The 21,958-nt window shown below is 62.9% G+C and overlaps 1 protein-coding gene across 2 annotated transcripts in view; it reads right to left on the bottom strand.

Annotated features, from left to right (window-relative positions):
* AFAP1 (actin filament associated protein 1) overlaps positions 1-21,958 on the bottom strand; it is an 82,826-nt gene that overhangs the window by 24,950 nt on the left and 35,918 nt on the right. For both annotated transcript variants that reach the window (XM_028503784.2, XM_028503788.2), the window contains exons 2-7: positions 21,013-21,141; positions 18,377-18,474; positions 12,547-12,655; positions 9,788-9,999; positions 7,534-7,713; positions 1,667-1,762 (exon numbers count right to left, since the gene is read on the bottom strand). In XM_028503784.2, coding sequence (XP_028359585.1) covers positions 1,667-1,762; positions 7,534-7,713; positions 9,788-9,999; positions 12,547-12,655; positions 18,377-18,474; positions 21,013-21,139 — 822 coding nt within the window. In that variant the 5' untranslated portion in view covers positions 21,140-21,141. The remainder of the gene's footprint in view (positions 1-1,666; positions 1,763-7,533; positions 7,714-9,787; positions 10,000-12,546; positions 12,656-18,376; positions 18,475-21,012; positions 21,142-21,958) is intronic.

Raw genomic sequence — 21,958 nt, 5'->3', positions numbered from 1 at the left:
TCGGAAAGCAGTTTGCTTAGCAGCGTGAATCAAAACCCTAAAAACCAATTCTGTCCTTGGGCCTGGTAATCCAGCTTCCAGGAGCCTATGCTCAGGTGACAGGGAAGCGGCAAAGACTGACAGAAAGGTGCCAGGCTATTTCAAATGGCCAGAAAAGAGCCCAGGCCGAGTGGAGCACCATCCCAAGACACCAAGGTTGCGGGTTCGATCCCCGGTCAGGGCACACACAACGATCGGCCACTTCTTCATGCAATGAATTCATAAAGAAGTAGAACGACAAATCAATGTCTCTTTCTCTCCAAAACCAATTAAAAACAATAAAATAAGTGGCCAAAAATAAAATAAGAGGGGCTTACTTTGGGAGCGGGGGGTGATACAACAGAGTCGTGAATTTCACATTATTCAGCTGCTGACAGTGCAGAAACAGTAGGTGCTGGTTACGGGTTTCGAACGCCTGGCAGAGGGGCAGCAGCGGGAGGGCAGGCGGGGAATGGCCGCAGGCCACCGTGGCGCACGGGGCGCCCGAAGGGTGAGAGGAGCATGGGGGCAGGAGGAGCTGGAGCCGCGGCCTCTGTGTGGTGGGCGCGCTCACTCGGGACCTCGCCCCCCGGCCGGGTCTCTCTGAACTTCCCCCGCCCTCTGCAGCGAGCAGGCGCGGCTGCAGCGATCACACCCACACGAAGGGCAACGGGCCTGTGGTATCGGGGTGAGGGCTGTGAGGTCAACTTATGTGGCACCTCGGAGGGTGCTCTGGAGGAGACCTGCACGTCAGCTGCGGACTCTGAGCAAAGCAGGCTGCGCTCCCCAGCGTGGTGGGCCTCGCCCAGGCAGCTGAAGGCTGGCCTGGAGCAGAAAGGCCTGCGCCCGAGCCCCGGAGAATTCTCCTGCAGAAGCCCTCCAGACGTCAGCTGCTGGCCGGCACCGCGGGTTTTGGACTGCCGTCCTCCATAATCCCGTGAGCCAATGCCTCAATATAAACCCTGTGTAAAAATCCCCCGTGTGTGCATCAAATACAAATGTGTGTACACACACACACACGCGCACACGCACACCCCCGGTTGGTTCTGTCTCTCTGGGGAATCCGCACTCCAACAGGAGCGGACAGGAAGCATCTGGCCCCTGGCAGGAGCTCCGCAGGTGGGACCCAGGAAGCCCCGGGACTCAGCTCCCTACAGACCACCGCGGGGAGGGGCCGCGGGTCTCCGTGGATGTGCGACCTGCACAGACACAGAAAATCGGGGAGAGCTGGGCGTGCCAGGAACAGATTCGTGGCCCCACCCCCACTGCGGGGCCCTTGCTGGGCTGTCCCGCAGGACAGCGGGTCAGGGCAGGCAGGGCCAGGGCACGCCGCCTGCTCTCTCTGGGGAGGCGCACCTCTGCAGCGGCTGCTGTGCTCTGCAGATTCCGCTCTGCCACGAGCAGCGGGGTGGCCTTGAATGAGGCCCTCGACACCTTCCATCCACCTCTTCACCCAGGGCTGGGACGGACACAGCCGACCACGCGGTCTCTAACACAACACGGCCACCTCAGGCGTCCCGCACCAAGCGGGCCCGTGCGGCGCACAGGGAGCAGGCCTGCTCCTTCTCCTCCTTCCACAGGGAGGGCTGGGAGCCTCGGAGAACACCCTGAGGGCGTTCGGGGGCCCCAGGGAGAACACGCCCCTTACCTTCTCCAGTTCCGCCTTGTGCACGGGCGAGCTCGAGGGCGGGGGGCATTCGGAGTCCACGGGCCCGCTGCAGCCGCTGTAGACTTCTTTGACCACCTGCAACAAGCGCGACATTTCTGAGCGTGTCCGAAGGCAGAGACACCTGTGTGAGGGGCCCAAGCGCGAGATGAACGGGGCACACGGGGCGGCAGGAAGCCCGTGGGTGCCGGCACTCCCTGTGGCTGCAGGTGCCCGTGCCCCGGGCGTCTCCCGCTGCTGGCGCTGACTCGGGCTCTGGGAGCTGCGGGGAACCTCGTGCGTGAGCTCAGGTCTGCCTGCCCAGGGCCCGTCCAGGAGGACGGGGGGGGGGGGGGATCATGTGAACAGTGTGTGTGTGTGTGTGTGTGTGTGTGTGCGTGTGCACGCGTCGCCCACAGCGCAGGCAACGTGAGGCCGAGGTGAGGGCCCTGGAGAACGGGCGGCCCTGGCCCGGCAGGCACGGCTGCTCTAGAGAAGGCGCTCAGGGGAGGCCACGCGGGGCTGGCCGGTCCGAGCTGAACAGCCAGGACCCGGCCATGAAGAACTGGTGGGAAGGGTTCAGGGCCCAGGAACAGCAGGTGCAAAGGCCCGTGGCAGGCGTGCGGTGTGCAGGGACGGCCCCCAGAGCCGTGGGGCGGGAGGTGGGGTGGGAGAGGCCTCGAGGAGCCTGGTCACATGGTGCCCCTGAGCCCGGCCGGGGAGCGGGGTTGTCCCAGTGAAGAGGAGCCCGGGAGCCCAGTGATCTGGGCGGCAGCACAGCACGCAGGCCGAGGACGGGCTGTGGGCCTGGCTGCCCGGTCTGCCCGGGCCTCCCCTGGCGCAGACTAAGGAACTGCTGGGAGCTTCAGCTTCCCTGTCCAAAAAGTACAGACGTAACAGTCCTCCTTCTAAGATGAAACACCTGAGACAGCACCTAGACCCTAACAGACTTTCACGTGTCACCAGGTGGTAGAGAGCTCTTATTGTCGCAGGAAGAGAGAATGGTAAGGTGCCAGAGAAACACATACAGGAAAAGGAGAGCGAGGCCGGAGCTGGAGGTTGCCGGACACAAGAAGGTGGCAGGTGGACTGGAGGGATTGTCCAGGCGCTGGAGAGGAGGGGAGGGGCTCAGGACGAGCTCTGGAGGAAGACTCGGCAGGTCCCGTGGGGAGGAGGGGGGGTTGGACTCGGGGCTCGAGGGAAGGGGCCCCGTCTGGGACAGTGCCCCAACTCCGTTCACTCAGCGGGAGCGGATGGAGAGAAATAGGCTAGTGGAAGGGGGCCAGGCGGCAAGTTTGCAGGCGGGGGAACTTCCTGTCGGGGCTAGAAACAGACTAGGGAGTTGGGGACAGAAGGCCTGGATGGCAGGTGAGACCCAGGAGACTGAGGGTCCTGGAGAAGACCCAGAGCCGGCCAGCTGGCGGGGCGGAGCCAGAGCAGGAGGCTGGTGGGAGTCCATGAGGCTGTGGACAGCTGGCGGGGACAGCTGGCGGGGACGAGGAGGCCGGGGCACACTGGGAGGGCACAAGCAGTGGAGCAGGGAGGAGGAGGGGGAGAGCAGGGTGAGGGGCAGCCCAGCGGAGGGATGCCCTGGAAGTGTGTGTGGAAGGGAGGCGGGAGGCGGGGACTGACGGGACGCCAGGGGGCTGGGGCATGAGTGAGGCCTGCGGAGCCAGGAGGGTGGACTGGCACGTGGGGAAGGCGGGGAGCACACGAGGCTAGAGAACGGGCGGCCCTGGCCCGGCCCAGGAGTCAGGAGGCTCCCGTTGGACCGGTGCTGACTTCTCGGCGACTTGTGAGGCGGGAGCGTCAGTTACTGGCTGCAAGTCACACCCTCCCTGCACCCTGGTCTCCTCCCTAGTGAAGGATGGAGGGTCAACACGACCCACCTTGCTATTTATCCCTGGTTTCATTAGGAGACAAGGGGACCCTGGTGCAAACAGCCTAAGCCAGCTTCTGGCGTGTGCACACTGAAAATGCGGCGGCTGCCGCCACGCTGCCTGCAGCGTAGGTGAGCGTTCCGTGGCCTGGGCGGGGGAGGAGGACGACCCTGACTGAGACCTACAGGTAAGGGTCGGCAGCAGGTGCACTGGTGCTCACAGCCACCCCGACAGTCACCCACTGTCCCTCCACTGTGCCCGAGCACCTGCAGTGAGCGGTGTGTGGCTGATGGCCAGGGACAAGCTGTCAGACAGACAGACAGACAGACAGACAAGGGTCTCAGGCCGGCGGCACACTCTTTTGACAGGAACACGGCAGACAAATCTTTCCGCACGTCTTCTGTGCATTTTAGAGCTAAGCTGCAACTTGAGTTCAACCCAAGTGCTTCTGGGCAGGAAACACACACACACACACACACACACACACACACACACACAACACGCCCCGGCCCAGGTATCTGTGCAGCAGTGTGTAGTGTGACCTCTGGGACCTCTCCAAGTCCACTGGGACGGGCGCCAGGGGCTCACCAACCGGGACAGTGTCTCCAGCCATCTCGCTGCTCAGCTGTCCTACGAAAAACGGGGGCAATGTCCACATGGGAGGCCAGAACAGGGAAGGAGAGGAAGACACAGCCCAGGCGGCTTGCTGCGGTGCTGTCCTCGTGGGCACGGGGGTGGGGCGGCATCAGCCCGATGTTCACTCCCTCGCCCGCCTCCCCGTGTGCCCACCAGGTCTTTAGGGCAGAAGGCAAACTTCCATTCGTTCTGGAGATTCTAGCACAAGAGTCTGCGATGCCACGGGAACTCCTGGGGGTTCGTGTCCGACACAACCAGGGTTGAAGCCCCCATGCGACCCCTTCTCCTGCACATGACACTGAGCAACCTCGACTCCGGGCCTCGCCTCGCTCTCCCAGAAAATGCACAGGCGCGCCTGGGGGTCGCTGTGACACGCAGTGACGGAGCAGCTGCAGCGTCCAGTCCCAGTCCTTCTCCCAGCACTTGAGCTCCCGTCCCGCGATTAAAGCCTTAAGTGAAAACGGTGGGTTGTGCAGACAGACAGCCCTGCAGCGCTCGAGCTCTTGTTCTGCACGGAGAGGCCGAGCCCACACACCCAGCCTGCAGGGACCCATCTACCGCCCGGAGGCCTCCGCCAGTTTCAGGGGTGAGGCACGGGCACGGCCCTTTGGCCGCACTGCTCGAGCCGCTCCCACCGGACGCCGGGCTGCGGTCCCGTCAGGAGCTGTGTGTACGGATCTGCCTCTCCCATGAAGCTGTGCTCATTCTTACACAAGGGCCACACTTTCTTACGTGGGTGTATTCTCAATGCTGAGCACGTAAGAACAACTGAAAAAGCAGTCTGATTAAAGAAAAGGGAATGAAGAAATAAATCAGACTTGAAATTTTCTATGGGGAGAAAAGAACGAATGAAAAGAACAGAGAAAGAAAGCTGGCTGTCACATAAAACACATAAATGCTCATGACAAACCTTCCCCAGCCTTCTGCACAGGTTTCTGAAGTCCTCAAGGAAAACACACTTCTGAAGGGGGGAGGGCCTGCAGCACCAACACAGCCCACCCGGCTGTCCCTGCGCAGGCACCGCACTCGCTCCAGCCACTGGACTGTCCCCAGGGCTCTCGCCTGTTTCCCATCAAGTCCCACGGGCCAGCAAAGGTGCGGGGACCTGAGCCGCCACTGGAGTCACCAGTGGACCCTGCCGCGTCATCGAAGCTTGCTGGCGGACTCCCCTCCCTGGGGAGCCCGCCCCGACACCTGCACGCTGTAGGCACGCCGTGAGAGTCTCCCTCACCCCGCTACCACCGCCCCAGCTCCAGTGCGGCACGGCCTCTCCTCCCACGGTGCCCAGCGCTCGGGGGGCCGCGCAGACCCGGGCACGCCGGCCAGGCCAGGGGTGCGTGTGCATGCCGGCATCTAGAGAAGACTTAACCTCTCCCCGGACTGGGCGGCCAGCACGTCTCAGGACAGGGGGTGGCCTGAAACGGTCTCTCCACTCTGGCCTCTCTCTGCGACCCCTCGGCCCCCGCATTTACTGGAAAGTGAGAAAGGGCTCGTCACCCACACGCGTGGGCACCTACAGGGGAGGTTGCTGACCTTCTGATTCCATTTCAAAGGGCCGTGTCCTGTGGGGAGTTCAATGTGTATTTAAGAGAGTCGAATCCAATTCAGAATCACAAATCCTTCAAAAAACGAATTGTTGCATGTTCTGTGGTGCTTTGTTTGCTTTTCATTTGGGCCCTCCTCTGCAGAAACACAATCTCTGCACATTTTTAAAGAAACTTGACCGCCCCGTTTCCGGGAATGCTGGCTCTTGCCTCCTGCCTGACCCCGACCAAGCGGCTCATGTCTCTGGCATCTGCACACACCACAGTCCGCTAGGTCTGGCGAGAGCCGCCGGTGCTGGGGGCTGCAGGCCGAAGGGGAGGGACAGACTCGGCCCGGCGCTGGCAGGAGAGCGTGCCGAGCCACCGCGCACCATGCACGCCCTGGCGAGGGGCCTGGCACCTTACTCGGCAGGGGCCGATGGTCACACTGAAGCTGCACCCCGAACAGGAACAGCCTGGACAGCACACTTGCGGCAATATGGGATGACAGAGGTTTGTGTTGGTAAAACAAGGGCCACAGGCTGACTGTAAGAGCCACCACTGGGTAAAGGTCCTGGAAGAAAACACAGGTACGAATCTCCAGGCCCTTGGACTGCACAGCAGATGCTCAGCTCTGACGGGAAGAGGCACACACAGGAGTGCGGCACCAATACACGCCCTACACTGTGGGGGCCCAGGAGCACAGTGGCCAGTGACAGAGGCCAGTCACCCGGCAGGCCGTGCCGCCCAGGGGCACTGACACGAAACATGGAGAGCAGGCAAACCCCGGGGGACAGAGGGCAGACGAGTGGCTGCCTGGAGCTGGGGCGGGGGCAGGGCCGGGGCAGGGCCGGGGCAGCAGCTGTCGGCACACCCAGCGCAGATGTCCCCCCAGGGTGCCGGGCCGCCCTGAGCTTAGATTAACAGGGACGGCCACACCACTCCTCGAATAAACTAGAGCCAGTCCTACGGTCACGGGGTGAACTGTGTGGTATGTGAGTCAGACCTCACTGAAGCGGTTATACAGTGACACTGGAATCGTCTCTGCCACACAGGACGGCCAGCCCGACCGTCGGGAAACCTGGTGCAGGGAGACGGACGAAAGCAGACCCTCGGGCAGAGGAGGGGGTAGCGGACGCCCCCAGAACCTCGGCCCAGAGGGCCAGGCCTGCCGTGTGCCTGCAACGGACGCCGAAAGGCGAGCAAACACTCCCGGAGGAAACCTCCAGAAGCCCCAGCATTAAAAACTGCGGCACCAAACTTAGGGACACACCGCACGGGAGCAAAGTTAACAGCAGGCTAGACGCAGCTGAAGAGAGGAATGGGGAGCCGGGATGTAACAGGAAAAAAATTACCCCGACTGCAGTTTTTTTAAAAAGGGAGACAGTAGGTACAAGGTGAAGATGAGAAGTTTAATGTACGGAAACAGTCTACCATGTATTTAACTGTCGTTGGGGGAGGGGAGGAAGGAGGGTCAAGTTATATTTTAAGAGGAATAAACGGCTGAACATGTTTCTGACGCCTAGAAAGACGACAAGCCACCGGTTTCAGAAGCCTGCGGGATGCCAAGCAGGATGAATAAAAAGGAGCTCGTATCCAGGCACAAAGAAGCGAAACCAGAAAATCAAAGTCAGAGAGAAAGTTCTAGACGCAGCCTGCACGTGGGGACCAGGCTGCCTTCTGAAGCCGAGTGAGAGCAACTGACTCGAACGTAAGCAGAGCGACCCCGACTGGAGGGGACCAGACCGCCCGGGTCAGCCCGTGCTGGCGTTTGCTCGAAAAAGCAGAGATTGAGGTGGAGAGGGATCCCGAGACGACCCCGCCGACTCACCCGCAGCCACTGCTCGGCCTGCTCCTTGCTCTGCACCGCCAGGACCAGGGGGTCCGTGCCCTGCTGCGTGATCTTCAGCTCGTGCTTCTTCTTCTTGCCGTCTTTCGGGATGTACGTGATGCTGCAGCCCGGGAGAGGCAGCTCCATCTGCGGCTGCTGGTCCTTGGAACTCTTGTAGCACTGCACGCAACAGGGGGGACCCCCCGTCAGGCCTGGGGGGGGGGGGGTGGGCAGCAGCACCGAGAAAGCGCGGGGGGCCCTCTGGAAGCGGGAGCGTGGGCATGGCATCTGGGGGTCACACCGCGCGGTGGGGACGCTTGGCGACTGGGAAGCAGACCTGCGGGCTCCCCGCCGCCCCACCCCCACAGTGCCATACGCGGAGATGCGTCTGCTCGGGTCAGGCAGCCTCGCCCACCCGCCGCCATCAGGGACAGGCCCCGGCGGAGGCGGAAAGGCCCTGCCGCCCGGCCCAGGCTCACGTCCTCACGCAGCTTCCCCTCATGCAGCTTCCCCGGTGAGCGGCATGGGGGCGGCTTCTCACACCTGCTGGGACACCGCAGCCCCAGACACTCTGTCCCCCACCCTGTCGCTGGCGCCCACCCGTCATCTCTGTCCTCTTTTTGAAAGAAGGGCGATTTCAGTAAGAGTGTAAATAGCAACACCCCACAGACAGAAATGTCTGCTAAGGGTTGCTTTCTGGTTGAGGACCCCAAGCTCCCGCCGCACCATTCACCCACCTGCACGCACTGCACAGATTTCACTGCGGGGCAGACAGACACCTGGTTCCCATCACCCCGCTTTGTCACACCTGGGGCCACACCGCCGTCCAGAGGCGCCGGCCCCCGTGGCTCCACTGTGTTCCTGACGCCCGCAAGCGTGCCTTGTCGTGGGCACGCACGTGACCACAAAGGAGGCCGGATACCTGGGCCCTCCTTCCCCTACTAATTTAACCTGGCTCCGGGAAGCTCCTTAAGCTCTCCGAACTGTTTCCTCACTTGTGGAATGAGCTATTGTTACTTTCCTGAACTGTATCATCAGTAACAGTGACACCTGTTACCGAGCCTGGAGTGTCATGGTTACATGGCGCCTGTCTGGGTGACACACCCGCGTCCTGCAGCCACCGTGGCAGGCCGTTGGTGAGTGCCGTGCTCATCCTGCCCCCCCATCTTTAGTTTAAAGCTCCCATGCCATCATCTTTGGCGTCCTCTGAATTGGGGGGAGTCCAGGCCACGCACGTGGAATAAACATGTACTCTCGCTGCTTTTTTAAAAAAACTGAACCCATTAATTAAGCAACACACAATGCCCTAAGAGTCCAGTAAAACAGGACTCCCAGAACTCTCCGGTGAGCCTGTAAAGGGCTATCTGCCCACTCACCGGTGACACACAGAAACACGACTTCGCATGAGTTCCGTCTTCATGACAGAGCTCTGAGCCACTTTTTCCCTCAAGGTTAATTTGAAGAAAAACGAAAAGTAAAGGCGTGCTCTAAACTTCATCATTGTAACAATCAGCCGAGGTTTCTAAAAGCTGGGAAGGCAGGTGGGAAGGAGGGAGGGAGAGGCCTGCTAGAGCAAGACCCACGGGAAGGGAAGGGAAGGGAGGGAGGGGAGGGGAGGGGAGGGGAGGGGAGGGAGGGAGGGGAGGGGAGGGAGGGAAGAAAAGAAGGAAGGAGAAAGACAGAGAAAGAGAGAAAGAAGGAGTGAGGGAGAGGGGAGAGAGGAAGGAAGGAAAGGAGGAAAGGAGGGAGGCAGGGAGGAGGAGAAAAGAAAGGGAGAGAACAGCCCTGCAGCTTTCCAAAAGAATGTCCTGCCCTGGCCACGCCCCTTCCCAGCGGCCAGCGGGCCACCGTCCTGCGCCTCTGACCGGGCTTTGAGGAATCCACTGACTCACTACGGATGAGAAGATCGTCCTGCCACTTCTGGCGGGTTAAGCGCTGTGCCTCTCCACGGACACAGACCGCAGACACCGCCAGGAGGGAGGGTTTGCCCGCTGCTGGCTCTAGGGCGCTGGCAAACGCCCTGCCCCAGAGACCTGGCCGTGCCCGCCAGCGCCAGCTGACAGCCTGCCGGGGCCAGCGGGGGCCGGGGCCAGCGGGGCCGGGGCCAGACGCTGCTGCAGGTCCTGAGGCCCGTGCGTGACCGCTCCCCCTCGCGGCGGCGATGGGGCTGCTGGGCACCGACGCCAGCACGCGAGGCCGCCGGAGAGGTGGCACCGGCTCCGCGCGGGAGCGGCCAGCCACCAGGCTGACTCACCAGCAGTTTGGTGTCCTTGATGACGCAGAGCAGCTTGGTCCACTGCCCGAAGCGCTTCTTGCGCAGCAGGAAGGCACAGATCTTGGCGTCCTTCACCAGGTCCATGGAGGCCTCCTCCGAGGGCCACTGGTGTCGCATCTTCTTCCCCTTCCCATCCTCCTCCTCTTCGTCGTACGACTCGTAAGAGCTGCTCATGGCGTCCGAGTCATAATCTGTCCGAAAGAGAGAGAGAGAGAAAGGTAAAGAAAGGCCTCGCTACGAAAGCCTCGTCTGGGCCAGGGTGCGCTATTCTGCCCGCACGCTGGAGGCGCCCGCACCCGGCGGCGTGCCGGGGCAGCGCCCACTCACGCAGACAAGGGAAAACAGCGCCTGGACGTGGGCAGCGGAAACGCAATGGAGGGCTTTCAACTACAGTGACTGACAGTTCTGTAAGGAGAAAACCATTTCCAGACTGTTCCACACGGCCGGGCACTCGGCAGACGCTGCCTTGTGGCATCCCCGCCAGGGTCTTGCCAGGCGGGCCCTGCCCCCGTTCTGTGGTGTGTGCGTCCCACCCACCGAGACCCCGGGCCACAGAGGTGCCCGTGCCCCCTCGCCCACACCTTCAGGTCAAAGTTCTTTCGAGGCTGTGGTGCCCCACTCCCGTGGGCACCGCCACACGCACAAGCCCTTCCTACTGCTCAGGTCCAGCCCAAGCACCCGCCCTCAGGTAGCCATGGGCTTGCAGAGACCCTCGCACCGCCTGTGACTCGGCATCGCGGGACGAAGCCACCTGCTGAGGCTGTAGCCCCACGCGGCTGACCGTCCTGGAGAAAGAGCTTTTCCAGGCAACGGAGGTTGAATGGGGTTCCGGGGTAGGGTCCCACGCTGGACGGCTCCCTCTGCCGCACGAGGACCCAGGGAGAAGGCGGCCGCCCGTGGGCCAGGAAGGAAGCGCTCTCACCGGGCTGGACCACGCTGCGCCCTGGTCTCAGGCTCCCCGCCTGCGGGCCGCGAGAGCACGAACGCCTGGTGGGGAGCCGCCCGGTCTGCGCCGTGCCGCTGTGCCCGCCCGGGCCGACTTGGTGAGACGCCCTCCTGGGTGCTTCCACACCGCCCAGCAGGAAACGCGCCCACTACACAGTCATGGCCGTCTGTGCGTCAGTCTCCCGCAGCGGGCCGTGAGCCGCCCGAGGGAGGGGAGCCCTCCTTGTTGGAGAGGACTGCCCCAGCAGGTACAGAGCACCTGAAGCAGGGCAAGTGCCCAAACGTTTGTGGAAGGAGGAACTGTGAGGTGCCCCTCCCCGAGGGCCGGCCGGCAGGGTCAGGGTTTAGCGAACCCCAGGGCCGGGCAGGACGGGCACCTGACGCCAGCCCTGCGGGAGGACACACTCCTTGGGGCCAGGTCCGACCCCTCCGCGCCCCCCACCCCCGACGCATTGGGGAGGCATTCGCTCCTCTGGCCGGCCTGAGGAACGGACCTGAGCCGTAACAATGACAGGTAAGGAGACACCCCGGCTGGAGCAGGGGGCTGCACGCAGGTGGCCGAAGAGGCACCTCTGGGGACAGCACTGAGAAGGGGTCTCCCGCATGGCCCTTCGGTGGCAGGGAAGGAGAGGGCCTGACTCACAGACTCCCGGTGATGGCCCGCCCCTCGGCCGAGCTGTCCCTTTCTGCCTCAGAGCTGCCCCGGCACCCGCTGAGCTGGGCTGAGTCCTTGTCGGACTTCCCCGGGAGCCGAGAACACAGGCTGGGGGGAGGGGAGCCAGGAAAGGGGTCGGCACCTGGGCTTCAGTACATACCCCCGCCCCCTGAACCCGGGTCAGAAAATAGGCCCGGGGCAGGCAGGGGGCTGGACCAGCCAAGTGAGGCTCCGCTCGGCCGACAGGACTGCCAGGTGCTGCTGCCGGGGCGGACGAGCAGGGAGCTGCAGGCCTACACGCCGCCGAGACTCAGGGGACAGAGGTCGGGAGGAAGACAGCCCCGACCTGGAGCAGAGGTCGCACAGGAAGGCATCAGGTGAGGCAGGCGGCACCCGTGGGCACTCCTAGGCTGCAGTCCCCCCTCTGTCACCGCCTTGGCTGCCTGGGCCCTCGGGGGACAGGCACTCGGCCCTTCCACTTCCTAGCAGCATGGCTGCCCACAGCCCGCAGAGCGCTGAGACCCCAATGAGGGCCAGGGCTGCAGGAGCGCACCCCGGGGCCCGCTGTGGAAGGGCTGCCGCATCGGCGTGCCGCCCTGGAGCCAGACCGGGACGCCAGGCTCTAACGGAGGGAAGGGCCTCTGACAGGCCCCATGCAGGCAGTGAACAGGGTCACGCCGAGACCGCACGCCCTAACCTGGGCAAGGACACCCTGCCCATACCTGTCTGGACGAAAAGAAACGCCTGGTGAGGTACCCGATTGTCCCCAGTGACTCAGCCCTGGGGAGCCACTCCCACTGGGGCACCGTGGACGCAGCCTGGGGGACAGGCCCATGAGCACATGCCACAGAAGGAACTCCCCCTGACGTGAGGGGACACATGCCACCAGAGGCCATGTTTCCACAGCCACGAGCCCTCACTGGTGCTGGGCCACAGCAACCTGAGTCCCCAGGGGGACGGGGGAGACACTTCGGGCCTTCCCGAGCCCTCTCCGCACTCACCTCCGTGGGCTCAGAACTGACTCCACGCCACGCCGGCACATGGTTTGGGGTGCCCCATCCCCTTGTGCCCAGAGACCCGGGCTCTCCCACAGCCCTCCACCCCGAGGCCAGCAGTGGCCGGCAGCCCCAATACTCACTTGAGGTGATGTACTCCGGAGCCTTCCCAGGACTCAGGGGCACGGCCTCCTCGTAGTAGCCCTCCGGGAGCGAGGACGTGGGCAGCGGGGGTGGCCCGCTGTCAGGCGGCTGAGGGACAGAAGGAAGAGACAAGGCATCACTAGAGGAAAACGCCGGTTCTCGCCCAGCAGGTGCCGGCTGCCGACCCCCTCTCGTCTCAGGCAGAAAGAGCAGCAGCCCGGGGAGAGGTCCTGCAGGGCGCTCCTGAGTGGGTCTCCATGACCCTCCTGCCCCGTTCACCCCGGCCCGGCCACATGCCCGTCCCTCCGTACCCAGAACTGGCGATGACCAGACGTGAGTGCGCTGCACACCCAGATCCGGGCACCGAACCCCCTGCCAAGTAGAACGGGGTGATGCGCACCCCCAGAGCCGACACAGGTGTCTCTCCTCCTTGTCCCCACGGCTGTCCCCACAGTGCTGAGCCGCTGAGGTCTCTAGGGCCAGGGGCCTTCTCCAAAGCCCATGGCACCAAGCTGGGAGCTCAGGGGCACTGCCCCCACGCCCCCGGCGCTCCTCACAGCCACACGGGGCAGGGAAGAACTGAATGAATGAGGCAGGTGCGCCCACCCTCTCCCCATGCCCCTAATGGTGCCACAGACACTGGTAAGAAGAAAAGGGATGTCACCTACGAACCACTCTCTAAGTGAAACTGGCACTTCTCTTCAGAGGAGGGACCTGCTCCTTGCCAACACCAGTCCTGGCAGCCTCCCCGTCAGGCTGGGAGACCCGGGCCTCAGGCCGGGAGCCCGACACAGAGCGCAGGGCTGTCTGGGCCCCACGCGGCCTCAGGACCCGGAGGATCCCTCCCACTCCCCAGTCCCCAGCAAGATGACTCTAACGGACGCCAGCCTCTCTTCCTGCGAGCGCCTGCAGGTCCGCCGCCCGCCTCTCACTGGTCCTGACGCCCAGGGCAAGGGTCGAAGGGAGGGGAAGCCAACAGTGGCCAACCCCGGGGTTCGCCTGGTGCGGCACTAAGCGGCGTGCCCCGGTCACCAGCTGCATCGGCCGGTCTGTCCAGGACACTCCCAGCCAGAGAGGACGGCCCCCTGCGTTTTGCAGATGCGGGAGGTGGGGCTCGGCGGCCTGGAGCCTGAGCAAGGGCTGGCTAGAGGGCGCTGCGTGTGCCGCCCACAAAGACGGACGGACGCGCACCGTGACGCAACACACGGCTGTGTGTCTCTCTCTGTTACACATTTCCGTACAGCTTGGGTTCTCTGCATAATATTTATCACTTCTAAAACCAGAAAAAAATTAGTTTGCCTTGGAAGTAGTAAACCCTGCAAAACTAACGCTTGTGGAGGAGCAGCTGCACCCTGCTCCCACGCACCCCGTCCTCGGGGTGGAATGGCAAAACCCCACTTCTGCCGTTTCTACGAGGCCAGCCTGACCTACTTCACAGTCTCCGCGGGAGCTGGCTGCGTGGCCGCACGCAGAGGTGAGTGACGTTGCGATCTGTGGCCGCAGCGGCTACGTCGGAAGTACCTCCCCAGTGGTAACGGGCGCACGGGCGTGGCACTGCTGTCCCCGGTCTGTGCGATCCGTCCCAGCGCCAGGAGAGACCCGTCTGCGCCCGGGGCTCTCCCCCGCCTGCACGCATGGCCAGGCTGCCGGGCCGGCGCTCACAGGGCTGCCGGGAAACAAGGGCCGGGGCACCCCCCGAGGCCTCGCTCCACGCGGGCAGGGAGAGATGACAGGCCGCTCCCCACACTGAAGGCCGGACCTCCCCCTGGCACAGGAGAGAGGGAGGGCACGGCTCCAGGCACAAGTAGCTTTTAAACCCACCGACTGTTTCTCCTGCGAACGGCTACCTGAGTGCAAGTCGCCTTTCAGCCTGGGAGTCTCCTCTGCCCCGGGCACTGCGCGTGGCTGCGCTGCGGTCTCCAGGTCTCGTTAGCGAAGCCAGCAGTTACAGCTGCACGGGCACGCCATCCACGGGCTCTCCTGGCTCGGGGCGTGGCCGTGACTCAGCCCCACCTTCGTGGGGAAAACCCACCAGCACTGGCCTTTGCTGCTTTCAGGAACAGCCTCGCGGAGGGCTCTTTCTCCGTGCGTGGTGAATGCTACGTCTACATAATTGTACGGTAAAGTACAGCTGCTCTCTCCACTGTTTCAACAGCATAACCACCACCACCACCACCTACGGTTGGCCTGTGTGTGTCAGACACTGTTCGGGGACACTTACACTTGATGCACACTTACTCTTGTTCAGAAAACACGAGATGCTGGCATTTTGGCTGTGCTTACACACACGGAACTGAGGCTCAGCAGGGGAAAGCACTTGGCCGGGGCCTCTCATGTTCTGAGCGAACCGGCGGGGAGCGGGGGGGCCATACGCCAGGCAGAGCCAGCCGGACCTCGCACTGGCAGGAGTGGCGTGTGTCCCTGGGTCACAACCAACTGTCCCCCTCGGGGTCTGCTGTGGCGGGGAACAAGCCACACCCAGAGTCGGGGAGGAGCCCGGACCACCCACGCATGGCGCGCCCAGCCCCACTCACGCCTCCCCCCTCTCCTAACTGGCACCGTGCTTCCCCGTTCACTGCTCCCCACCACCTCCCCCTCCTCCCACCCCAAGTTATTACTGAGTCCCTTGCACTGAAACACCCACAGACGACGAGACCTGACTCCAGCAAAGGAGATACCAGCCTGGAGCCTGGGGCCTGGGGTCGTTTTCTGACTGGAACTCTCTGCATGCGGAGGTGCACCCAGCTCCCGTCACCTGGTTCCAATGACGAGCACCTGCTGGAGCGACAGCCAAGAGCCACCGAGTCCGAGCCGAGGACACAAGGGCCCCCGTCCCAGCTCAGCAGCACACCAGCAAAGCTCCGCGGCGCCCTGGCCGCAATCTAAACTTCGGGGCCACGGCTCATCCTTCGGGGGGGCAGCCCGGGAAACTGAGGACTGGGGCAAGGTAACTGCCAAGTGACAACACGATTTTAGAGTCTGAACTGCAGAAACGGTTTCAAGCTCAGCATCAAGAATGTGGAGTAAGTGGTCCCCTGGACAAAATAGGAGTTTCTACCCACATCACGCCCCACCCCTCCCTGACGGCTGTCGAGTCTGCACGCCACACCTGAGTAAACAGGGGGCGCTCTCTCTCGCTCCATCTCCGAGTGAGGAGGAAGGCGGGCCTGGGGCGGGAGGCCGCGCAGCCAGACGGGCGCAGAAACGGGGTGCAATCTGGGGCACAGCCATGGAGCACGAGCAAAGTTAATGTAAAGATGCCTCGAGCCCTGGCTGGGGTGGCTCCGTGGATTGAGTGCAGGCCTGCAAACCAAAGGGTTGCCGGTTCAATTCCCTGTCAGGGCACACGCCTGGGTTGCGGGGCCAGGTCCCCAGGTGGGAGCATGTTTCTCTCCCTCTCTTTCTCCTTCCCTTCCCACCTCTCTAAAGAATAAGTAAATAGAATCTTTTAAAAAAAAACCCTATCATTAAAAAAAAAAGATGTCATGGGAGCTGTACAGCAGACTGAGCTCTGAAAGTCTAGAAAGACAAGGACAAGGGGACGAGGCAGGCTCCTTTCCTTACGAGCAGCAGGCTCACATCTGACTTCACCGGGAAGCAGACAGCTCTGCTGCCTTAAATCTCGGGCTTCTCGTCAACTCTGCGGCACGAGAAATGCCCATTTGGTCACGTGATCTTAAAGGCCCTCGTGTGGCCCTGTCTGGGGACCAGAGGTGACCAAGCAGCTGTGACAGTGTTGATGCGCAGCGAGAATCCAAGGCACCCGACAGACCAGGCGGTGAGGGCCGGCATCAAAACGTCAGTGTTTCAAAAAAATAAAAAATGAAAAGCGTGTGTGGCTTGTGAACACAGGAAGTGGGCTAGGGCAGGTGGGAGGGAGTCGACGGGGCCAGAGTGCCAGTGCGGGAGCTGGAGGAGTCCCGGAGGTGAAGGTGTGGGCGGCCACCCCGCTGTGCGAAGGTGCCTGAGGCCACCGAGCGGGATGCCAGACGCGGTTACCGCGGTCAAGTGTGCGTTCCACGTTCCACAATAAAAAACCTCACTGTTATCTGCTGACATTCACGTCGGCTCTGGCCCTAAAACACCAGAGGATCACATCACCGGCCTCTCCCCATCGAAACCCGATGTAGCCCCTGCTGTTCAAACTGCTGAATAAAGCCGTTCTGGGAAGCGCCTGGCCTGTGCGTCACACAACCCCCACGGCGCCCAGGGGCGTCTACCCGCCCTTCCCTCCTGGCCAGGAGGGCTGAGACACCCTGTCTCGAGAGGCGAGAGGCGCAGCCCCTGACTCTCCAGGACGGCCGGTCAGGGCCAGGCTGGGGCAGGGCTGCCCCCCCACCCTGAGCCGGGCAGGGGTCCCCGTGCAATGTCCACACGGACGGGCCCACTTCCCAGCGACCTGCCGCCATCCCCAGTGTGCTCAGCACGTGCGCCCCAGGCACGGCCCAAGTGACGGGCACAACCTTCAGCGTGGCACAGAGAGACACCAGGCAGAAGGCACGGCCCTCCCCAGCAGCGTTCTCGCCGCACGGGGGCGCACCTTGGCCTGGCCCGGCCTCCCCCGCAGAGCAGGGCGCACCCCTGGACGGTGCAACAGGCGCTTCCCTCGGGAGGCTCCTGAACTCCCACCGGGAGAAACAAAGTGCAAGCAGTGCATCATGGGTACAGGTTGTGCAGAAGAGACCAGCAGGGCCCCCTGTGTAGCCCAAACTCAAGGGATGCAGCCCTCTCCCCACACCGAAATCCTAGCGGTTTCCTAGCATGTAACAACATGGCTTGGAGGTCACATGGCTCGGCCACCACGCCTCCCAAGCAGTGCCGCCGCCAACAGGCTGGGTGCGAGGTCAGAAGAACAGGTTACGATTCTGGCCTTTCCTAGTCAGTGTAGGTAGGACCTTGGGCGAATCACATACCCTCACTGGACCCCAATTTCCTTTTATGAACAGTGGGCGTACACACGATTCACATGTTTTCAGTTAATGCAGGGTTCTCGGAGGTCAAGCTGTCAGGATTAAATGAAATCGTAAGTGAGAAAACAACAAGCAGGACCCAGGATGCGCAGCAGGGGCCCAGGGAGGGCTGACACCCTCTGTCCTCCTCCACGACGCAGTCCCTGAGCACCTCCCAGGCATCGGCGGCTGCCGGGCCTGGCAGGACGGAGATACTGGGGGGAGGCCCTGCCTTCCGGCGGCTCCTCTCCTGGTGGGGGGAACGGGGTGAGCCACAGGGAACGCGCACCGCCCGGCCGCGCACTCTGCTCCCCGGGACAGGCGTCCGCTCTCCCTGGCCGGGCGCACGGGACAGCAACCCGGGGCAGACAGCGGCGAATGAGCGCGAACACCTGACAGGTGGGGACGCCCCGCCGGCAACGGGGGAGAAAGGCGTCCAGCACAAACTCTGAGCGCACAAGGCCAAGTAAAACACACACGCCTGCAATGTGCACACACTTTTCCTCTGAAAACACGTGTGTGTTTTAAGTCCCAGAAGCAGCACAACAGTAACACCAAAGGTCCAGACTGTGGTTCAGATTCCGTTACCCCAGAGAGGGGGTCGAGCCCCGGGCGTTCCTGCCCTGGGTCTGCCTGCTAAACCCTCCGGGTTCCTTTCAGTCTAGGAACAGGTCTCCGAGGACCCGTAGCTGTAGGAATTTTGAAAGAAGCACCAGCCTCTGAGGACAGGCCACACCCATGGCCTCCTCCCACGCCGCTGTCACCAGCAGCTCCTCCAGCACCTCGGTTCCAGAAGCGGCCTTCGTCACCTGCCCCGGGACGGGAAGTCGGCCCGGGTCCATCGGAGCCGGGCGGCGAGGCGAGGGCGGGACTGACTCACCAGCCACGGCTGCGGGATCTCCGGCAGGGGCATCTGGGGAGGGGCCGGCAGGCTGCTGGGCGTCTCCAGCTTCGGGGCATGGTCTCGCACGTCCACACCTGCAGGGTCAACCAAAGCCACAGGCCTGGGTGAGGAGGCAGGGACAGCACCGCCATCGGCTGTCACCTCCCCACCCCGTACCGACCCCTCGGCCAGTACTCTCTGCTTCTAATCCTCCACAACAGCGTGAAAAGCAGGTGTCACTCTTCCGCGTTTTGCAGGTGAGGCTCTGCCTGGGAAGAAAGGCTAAAGAACCTAAGTGAGCACGAACAGGCAGAAATGACCGAGCTGGCGGCCAAGCCTGCGTCCTGGCACGGTGCCGCACGGCCTCTCCAAGGCGCAGAAGTGGCGAGTGCTCAGCTGGCCACTCACTGGGGTGCTGAGGGGGCAGATGCCCCCCTGGGATCAGTGGTTTGGGTTACGTTCCTTCCTTCACCCAGACACCGTCCCAGACGCACTTTTGGGGGACAGGACTGACTGAAGCCCAGACCCCCGGGCACGCACATTCGAGTTGGGAAGGCAGCAAGGAGGAAGAAACTAGTTTTAATTCGGGCACAGTACTATTTACATGCCAAGAGCTCACCTGGAGAGACCTAGAAGAGCCATCACCTAAGGATGATCACCTGTGATGGGTCAAACACGACCCGACAGGCGAGGGAAGAAACACGGGGAGATGAGGCCCCCGACCTGCGGGAGCTGCAGCCCGGGGGAAGTGCGGGCAGGGGCGGGGAGTGCGGGCGGACAGCGGGAACAGCACGAAGGGAAAAGAAAGAAAAGGACGAATGCAAACACTGCCCGGCGGACGACCGGCGGGTGAGGTCTAAGCAAGTGCAGGCCGAGGAGAGGATCGGTGACGGGGAAAACATCGGAGAGGAGCGCAAAGAAACGAAGGGCTGGAGCCCACTGGGCAGAGGGAGGGAAAGGGGGTGGGGGCGGTGGGGGGTGGGGGGACACTCCCGAGGCAGCCCCCCCACCCCCGGCAGCGCTGAGCGAAGGGCACACTCGGGGGAGGCGAGGCTGCAGAGCAACGGTGTCTGTGGGTCTGTGTGCATCGGGGCTGTGTGGACACATTTGATACAGCCTCGTTCCGCCCTGACAGCACCCCTCGGAGGCGGGAGCCCCCGTCTGCCCTTTGCAGAGAGGCAGACACTGAAGCGGGAAGAGATTAAGTCACCTGCGCAAGGTCACAGACTTGGTGAGCGGCAGAGGCAGGGCTCGAAACCAGGTAGTCGGCATCCCCACGTGGCTCACCCTCAGTGTGCCCCCAGATCCCACGCCCTGAGGTCCAGAATGCAAACCTGCTTCAGACCATGGCTTCACACACTAAAAACCAAGGAACTATATACACCCCAAGTGGGTGAAGAGAATGGTGTGTGAACTGTATCTCAATAAAGCTGCTGACCAGCGGTCCTCACAGCTCACCCAGCCGTCTCCTCCAGCGTCTCCCCACGTCTGACACTGGACCCTCGAGAGCTGCCTCCCCTTACCCACCCTCTCTCTCTCTGAATGGATTTGGACCCCCCCCTCCAACCAGGGCCTCTCCTTACACGCTGGCTCTCCACGACACACTTGCCAGGCTGACCTCTATGTGCCCTTCTGCCCTGCCGCTGTGCACGGAAGCGGGCCTGCAGGCCGAGGTCTCCGCGGGGGTCTGCAGGGCAGGTGGCCCCTGGCAGGCAGCCGGGCATGTGGACTGTAGGGGTGTGGCCATCGTCCCTAACTCCTAAGGTTGGTTGGCTGTGCCGAGGCTGTTCGCACAAACAGCGTGGGGTATGCCAAACGCCTGCCACGGTGGTCGACTGTGTGAACCTGACTGGGCCGAGGGAGCTGGGCGAACACTGCTGCCAGGTGTGCCTGGGAGGTGCTTCTGGAAGAGACTGACGTTGGACTTGGTGGGCCGGGTGAAGGGGCAGCCCCCCAGCCGTGGGTGGGCCTGGTCTGAGGAGCCGAGAGCACAGGCGGGCAGAGGAAGAGCAGGGCGCTTCCTGCCTGAGCCGAGACGTCCGTCACCCCGGTGCTGGGACGCCACTTCTCCAGCTCCTGGATGCACACCGGGACCTACACCGCCAGCCCCCTGGGGCTCAGGCCCACAGGCTGAGGCCGGAGGAGCCCCACAAACCCGCTTTTCTGGGAGCCTGGGACTTTGAGGGCACACAGGCTGCTGTGTTTCTGCTGCTGAGGGCGGCGTGGGCTCTGGGCGACCCTTGAGGACAGCCAGCCCAAGGACGCCGTGCTCAGACTCCTCCAGACCACACCCGTGTGTCTCCCTGCAGCCCGGCTGTGTGCTCTCACCGCCCGCAATAAACCCCGGGCGTGAGAAAGTGCGACCGCGTGCGGAGTCCTGCCAGTGACACTCCGAGTGCGGGGGTGCCCTTGGGGCCCCCAATACCCACCCCTCCACATTCCCTGTGTTTCCCACGGGCTTCATCTTTCTGTGCAGAGAGACTGACCCAGCACCCGCACAGGGTGAGGCCCGAGGTGATGACCTGATGGCTACGAAAACCCCTAAGCCACCAAACAGACAGCCGTGTGCTAGGAAACGGAGGGACCGAAGACGGTTCCAAGGCGAACGAGCCGGGGCGAGTGCCGGAGCGCACCTTTGGCCGCCTGGACCCGCAGCAGGATGTCGGCGATGACGGCCTTCTTCTCTCTGACGGTGGACGTCAGGTACTCATGGTCCAGGAGCTCCAGAAAGAGACGGAGTTCAACTATTAACTCTTCCATTGCTGAAAACAAAGAAGGAAGGGACTGTTAGACCCCTGGCTTGCAAATGTCGGCATACAGATGCCGAATTTCACTTGCAGCGTTTCACTTCCAGCTGAACAAGTGCACAGATATTCCAAGCACGAAAAACAAGTTCGCTGAAACCAGACCGACTGACGAATCCACGCATCATCTCCGGGCAAACGGGCCCCTCCTTCGCTTCCGCTCAGAGGCCCGGGCGCGCAGCTGGGAGCGGCGCCAAGGCCACGGTGCCGGCAGATGGCGTCACGCCCCCGAAGCCTGACATCACCATGTGCTGTCGATTGCACCATATTAAATTTCAACATCAAGAAGGAGATGGTGGTTTCAAATGCCAAGCAGTTTTCAAATAACCACCGGGACATGGGTTTAGAAACTCACATGCAGCCCTCTGCTTTGGGAGGGCTGCTCTGGCTCCACCCTGGAATGCTGCCTGCATTTCCCCGATGAGCGCGGGGGCGCTGCAGGCCGAGGGGGGCCGGGGCTGCGCGTTCAGGCCCCCGCTCCCCGGAGCCTGTCTCCTCCTTCTAGGGCCGTGGCTGCCCTTCCCTCTGACACCCGACACCCACGAGGCTGGACCACAGGGCTCCCGTCCGCTCCTCTTGGACCGTGCTGCTGCCCTCTGGCAGACTCCGGACGCCTCTCACCGGGTCTGCAGGGCCACGCCGGTTTCACCACGTGAAGATGTGACCCGCCTCCTCCTGCACGAACAGTGCTGGTGCGGGGGTGGCTCGCCCGAGGCCCGCGGCCCGAGGCCACAGTGGTGACACCAGCCTCACCGCGGCCGCTGTGCCCCCACCA

Source organism: Phyllostomus discolor, chromosome 1, assembly GCF_004126475.2.
Source record: "Phyllostomus discolor isolate MPI-MPIP mPhyDis1 chromosome 1, mPhyDis1.pri.v3, whole genome shotgun sequence".
NCBI classification, from domain to species: Eukaryota; Metazoa; Chordata; class Mammalia; order Chiroptera; family Phyllostomidae; genus Phyllostomus; species Phyllostomus discolor.
The sequence above is the reverse complement of the archived record's forward strand: the minus strand, read 5'-3'. Positions and strand labels throughout refer to the sequence as shown.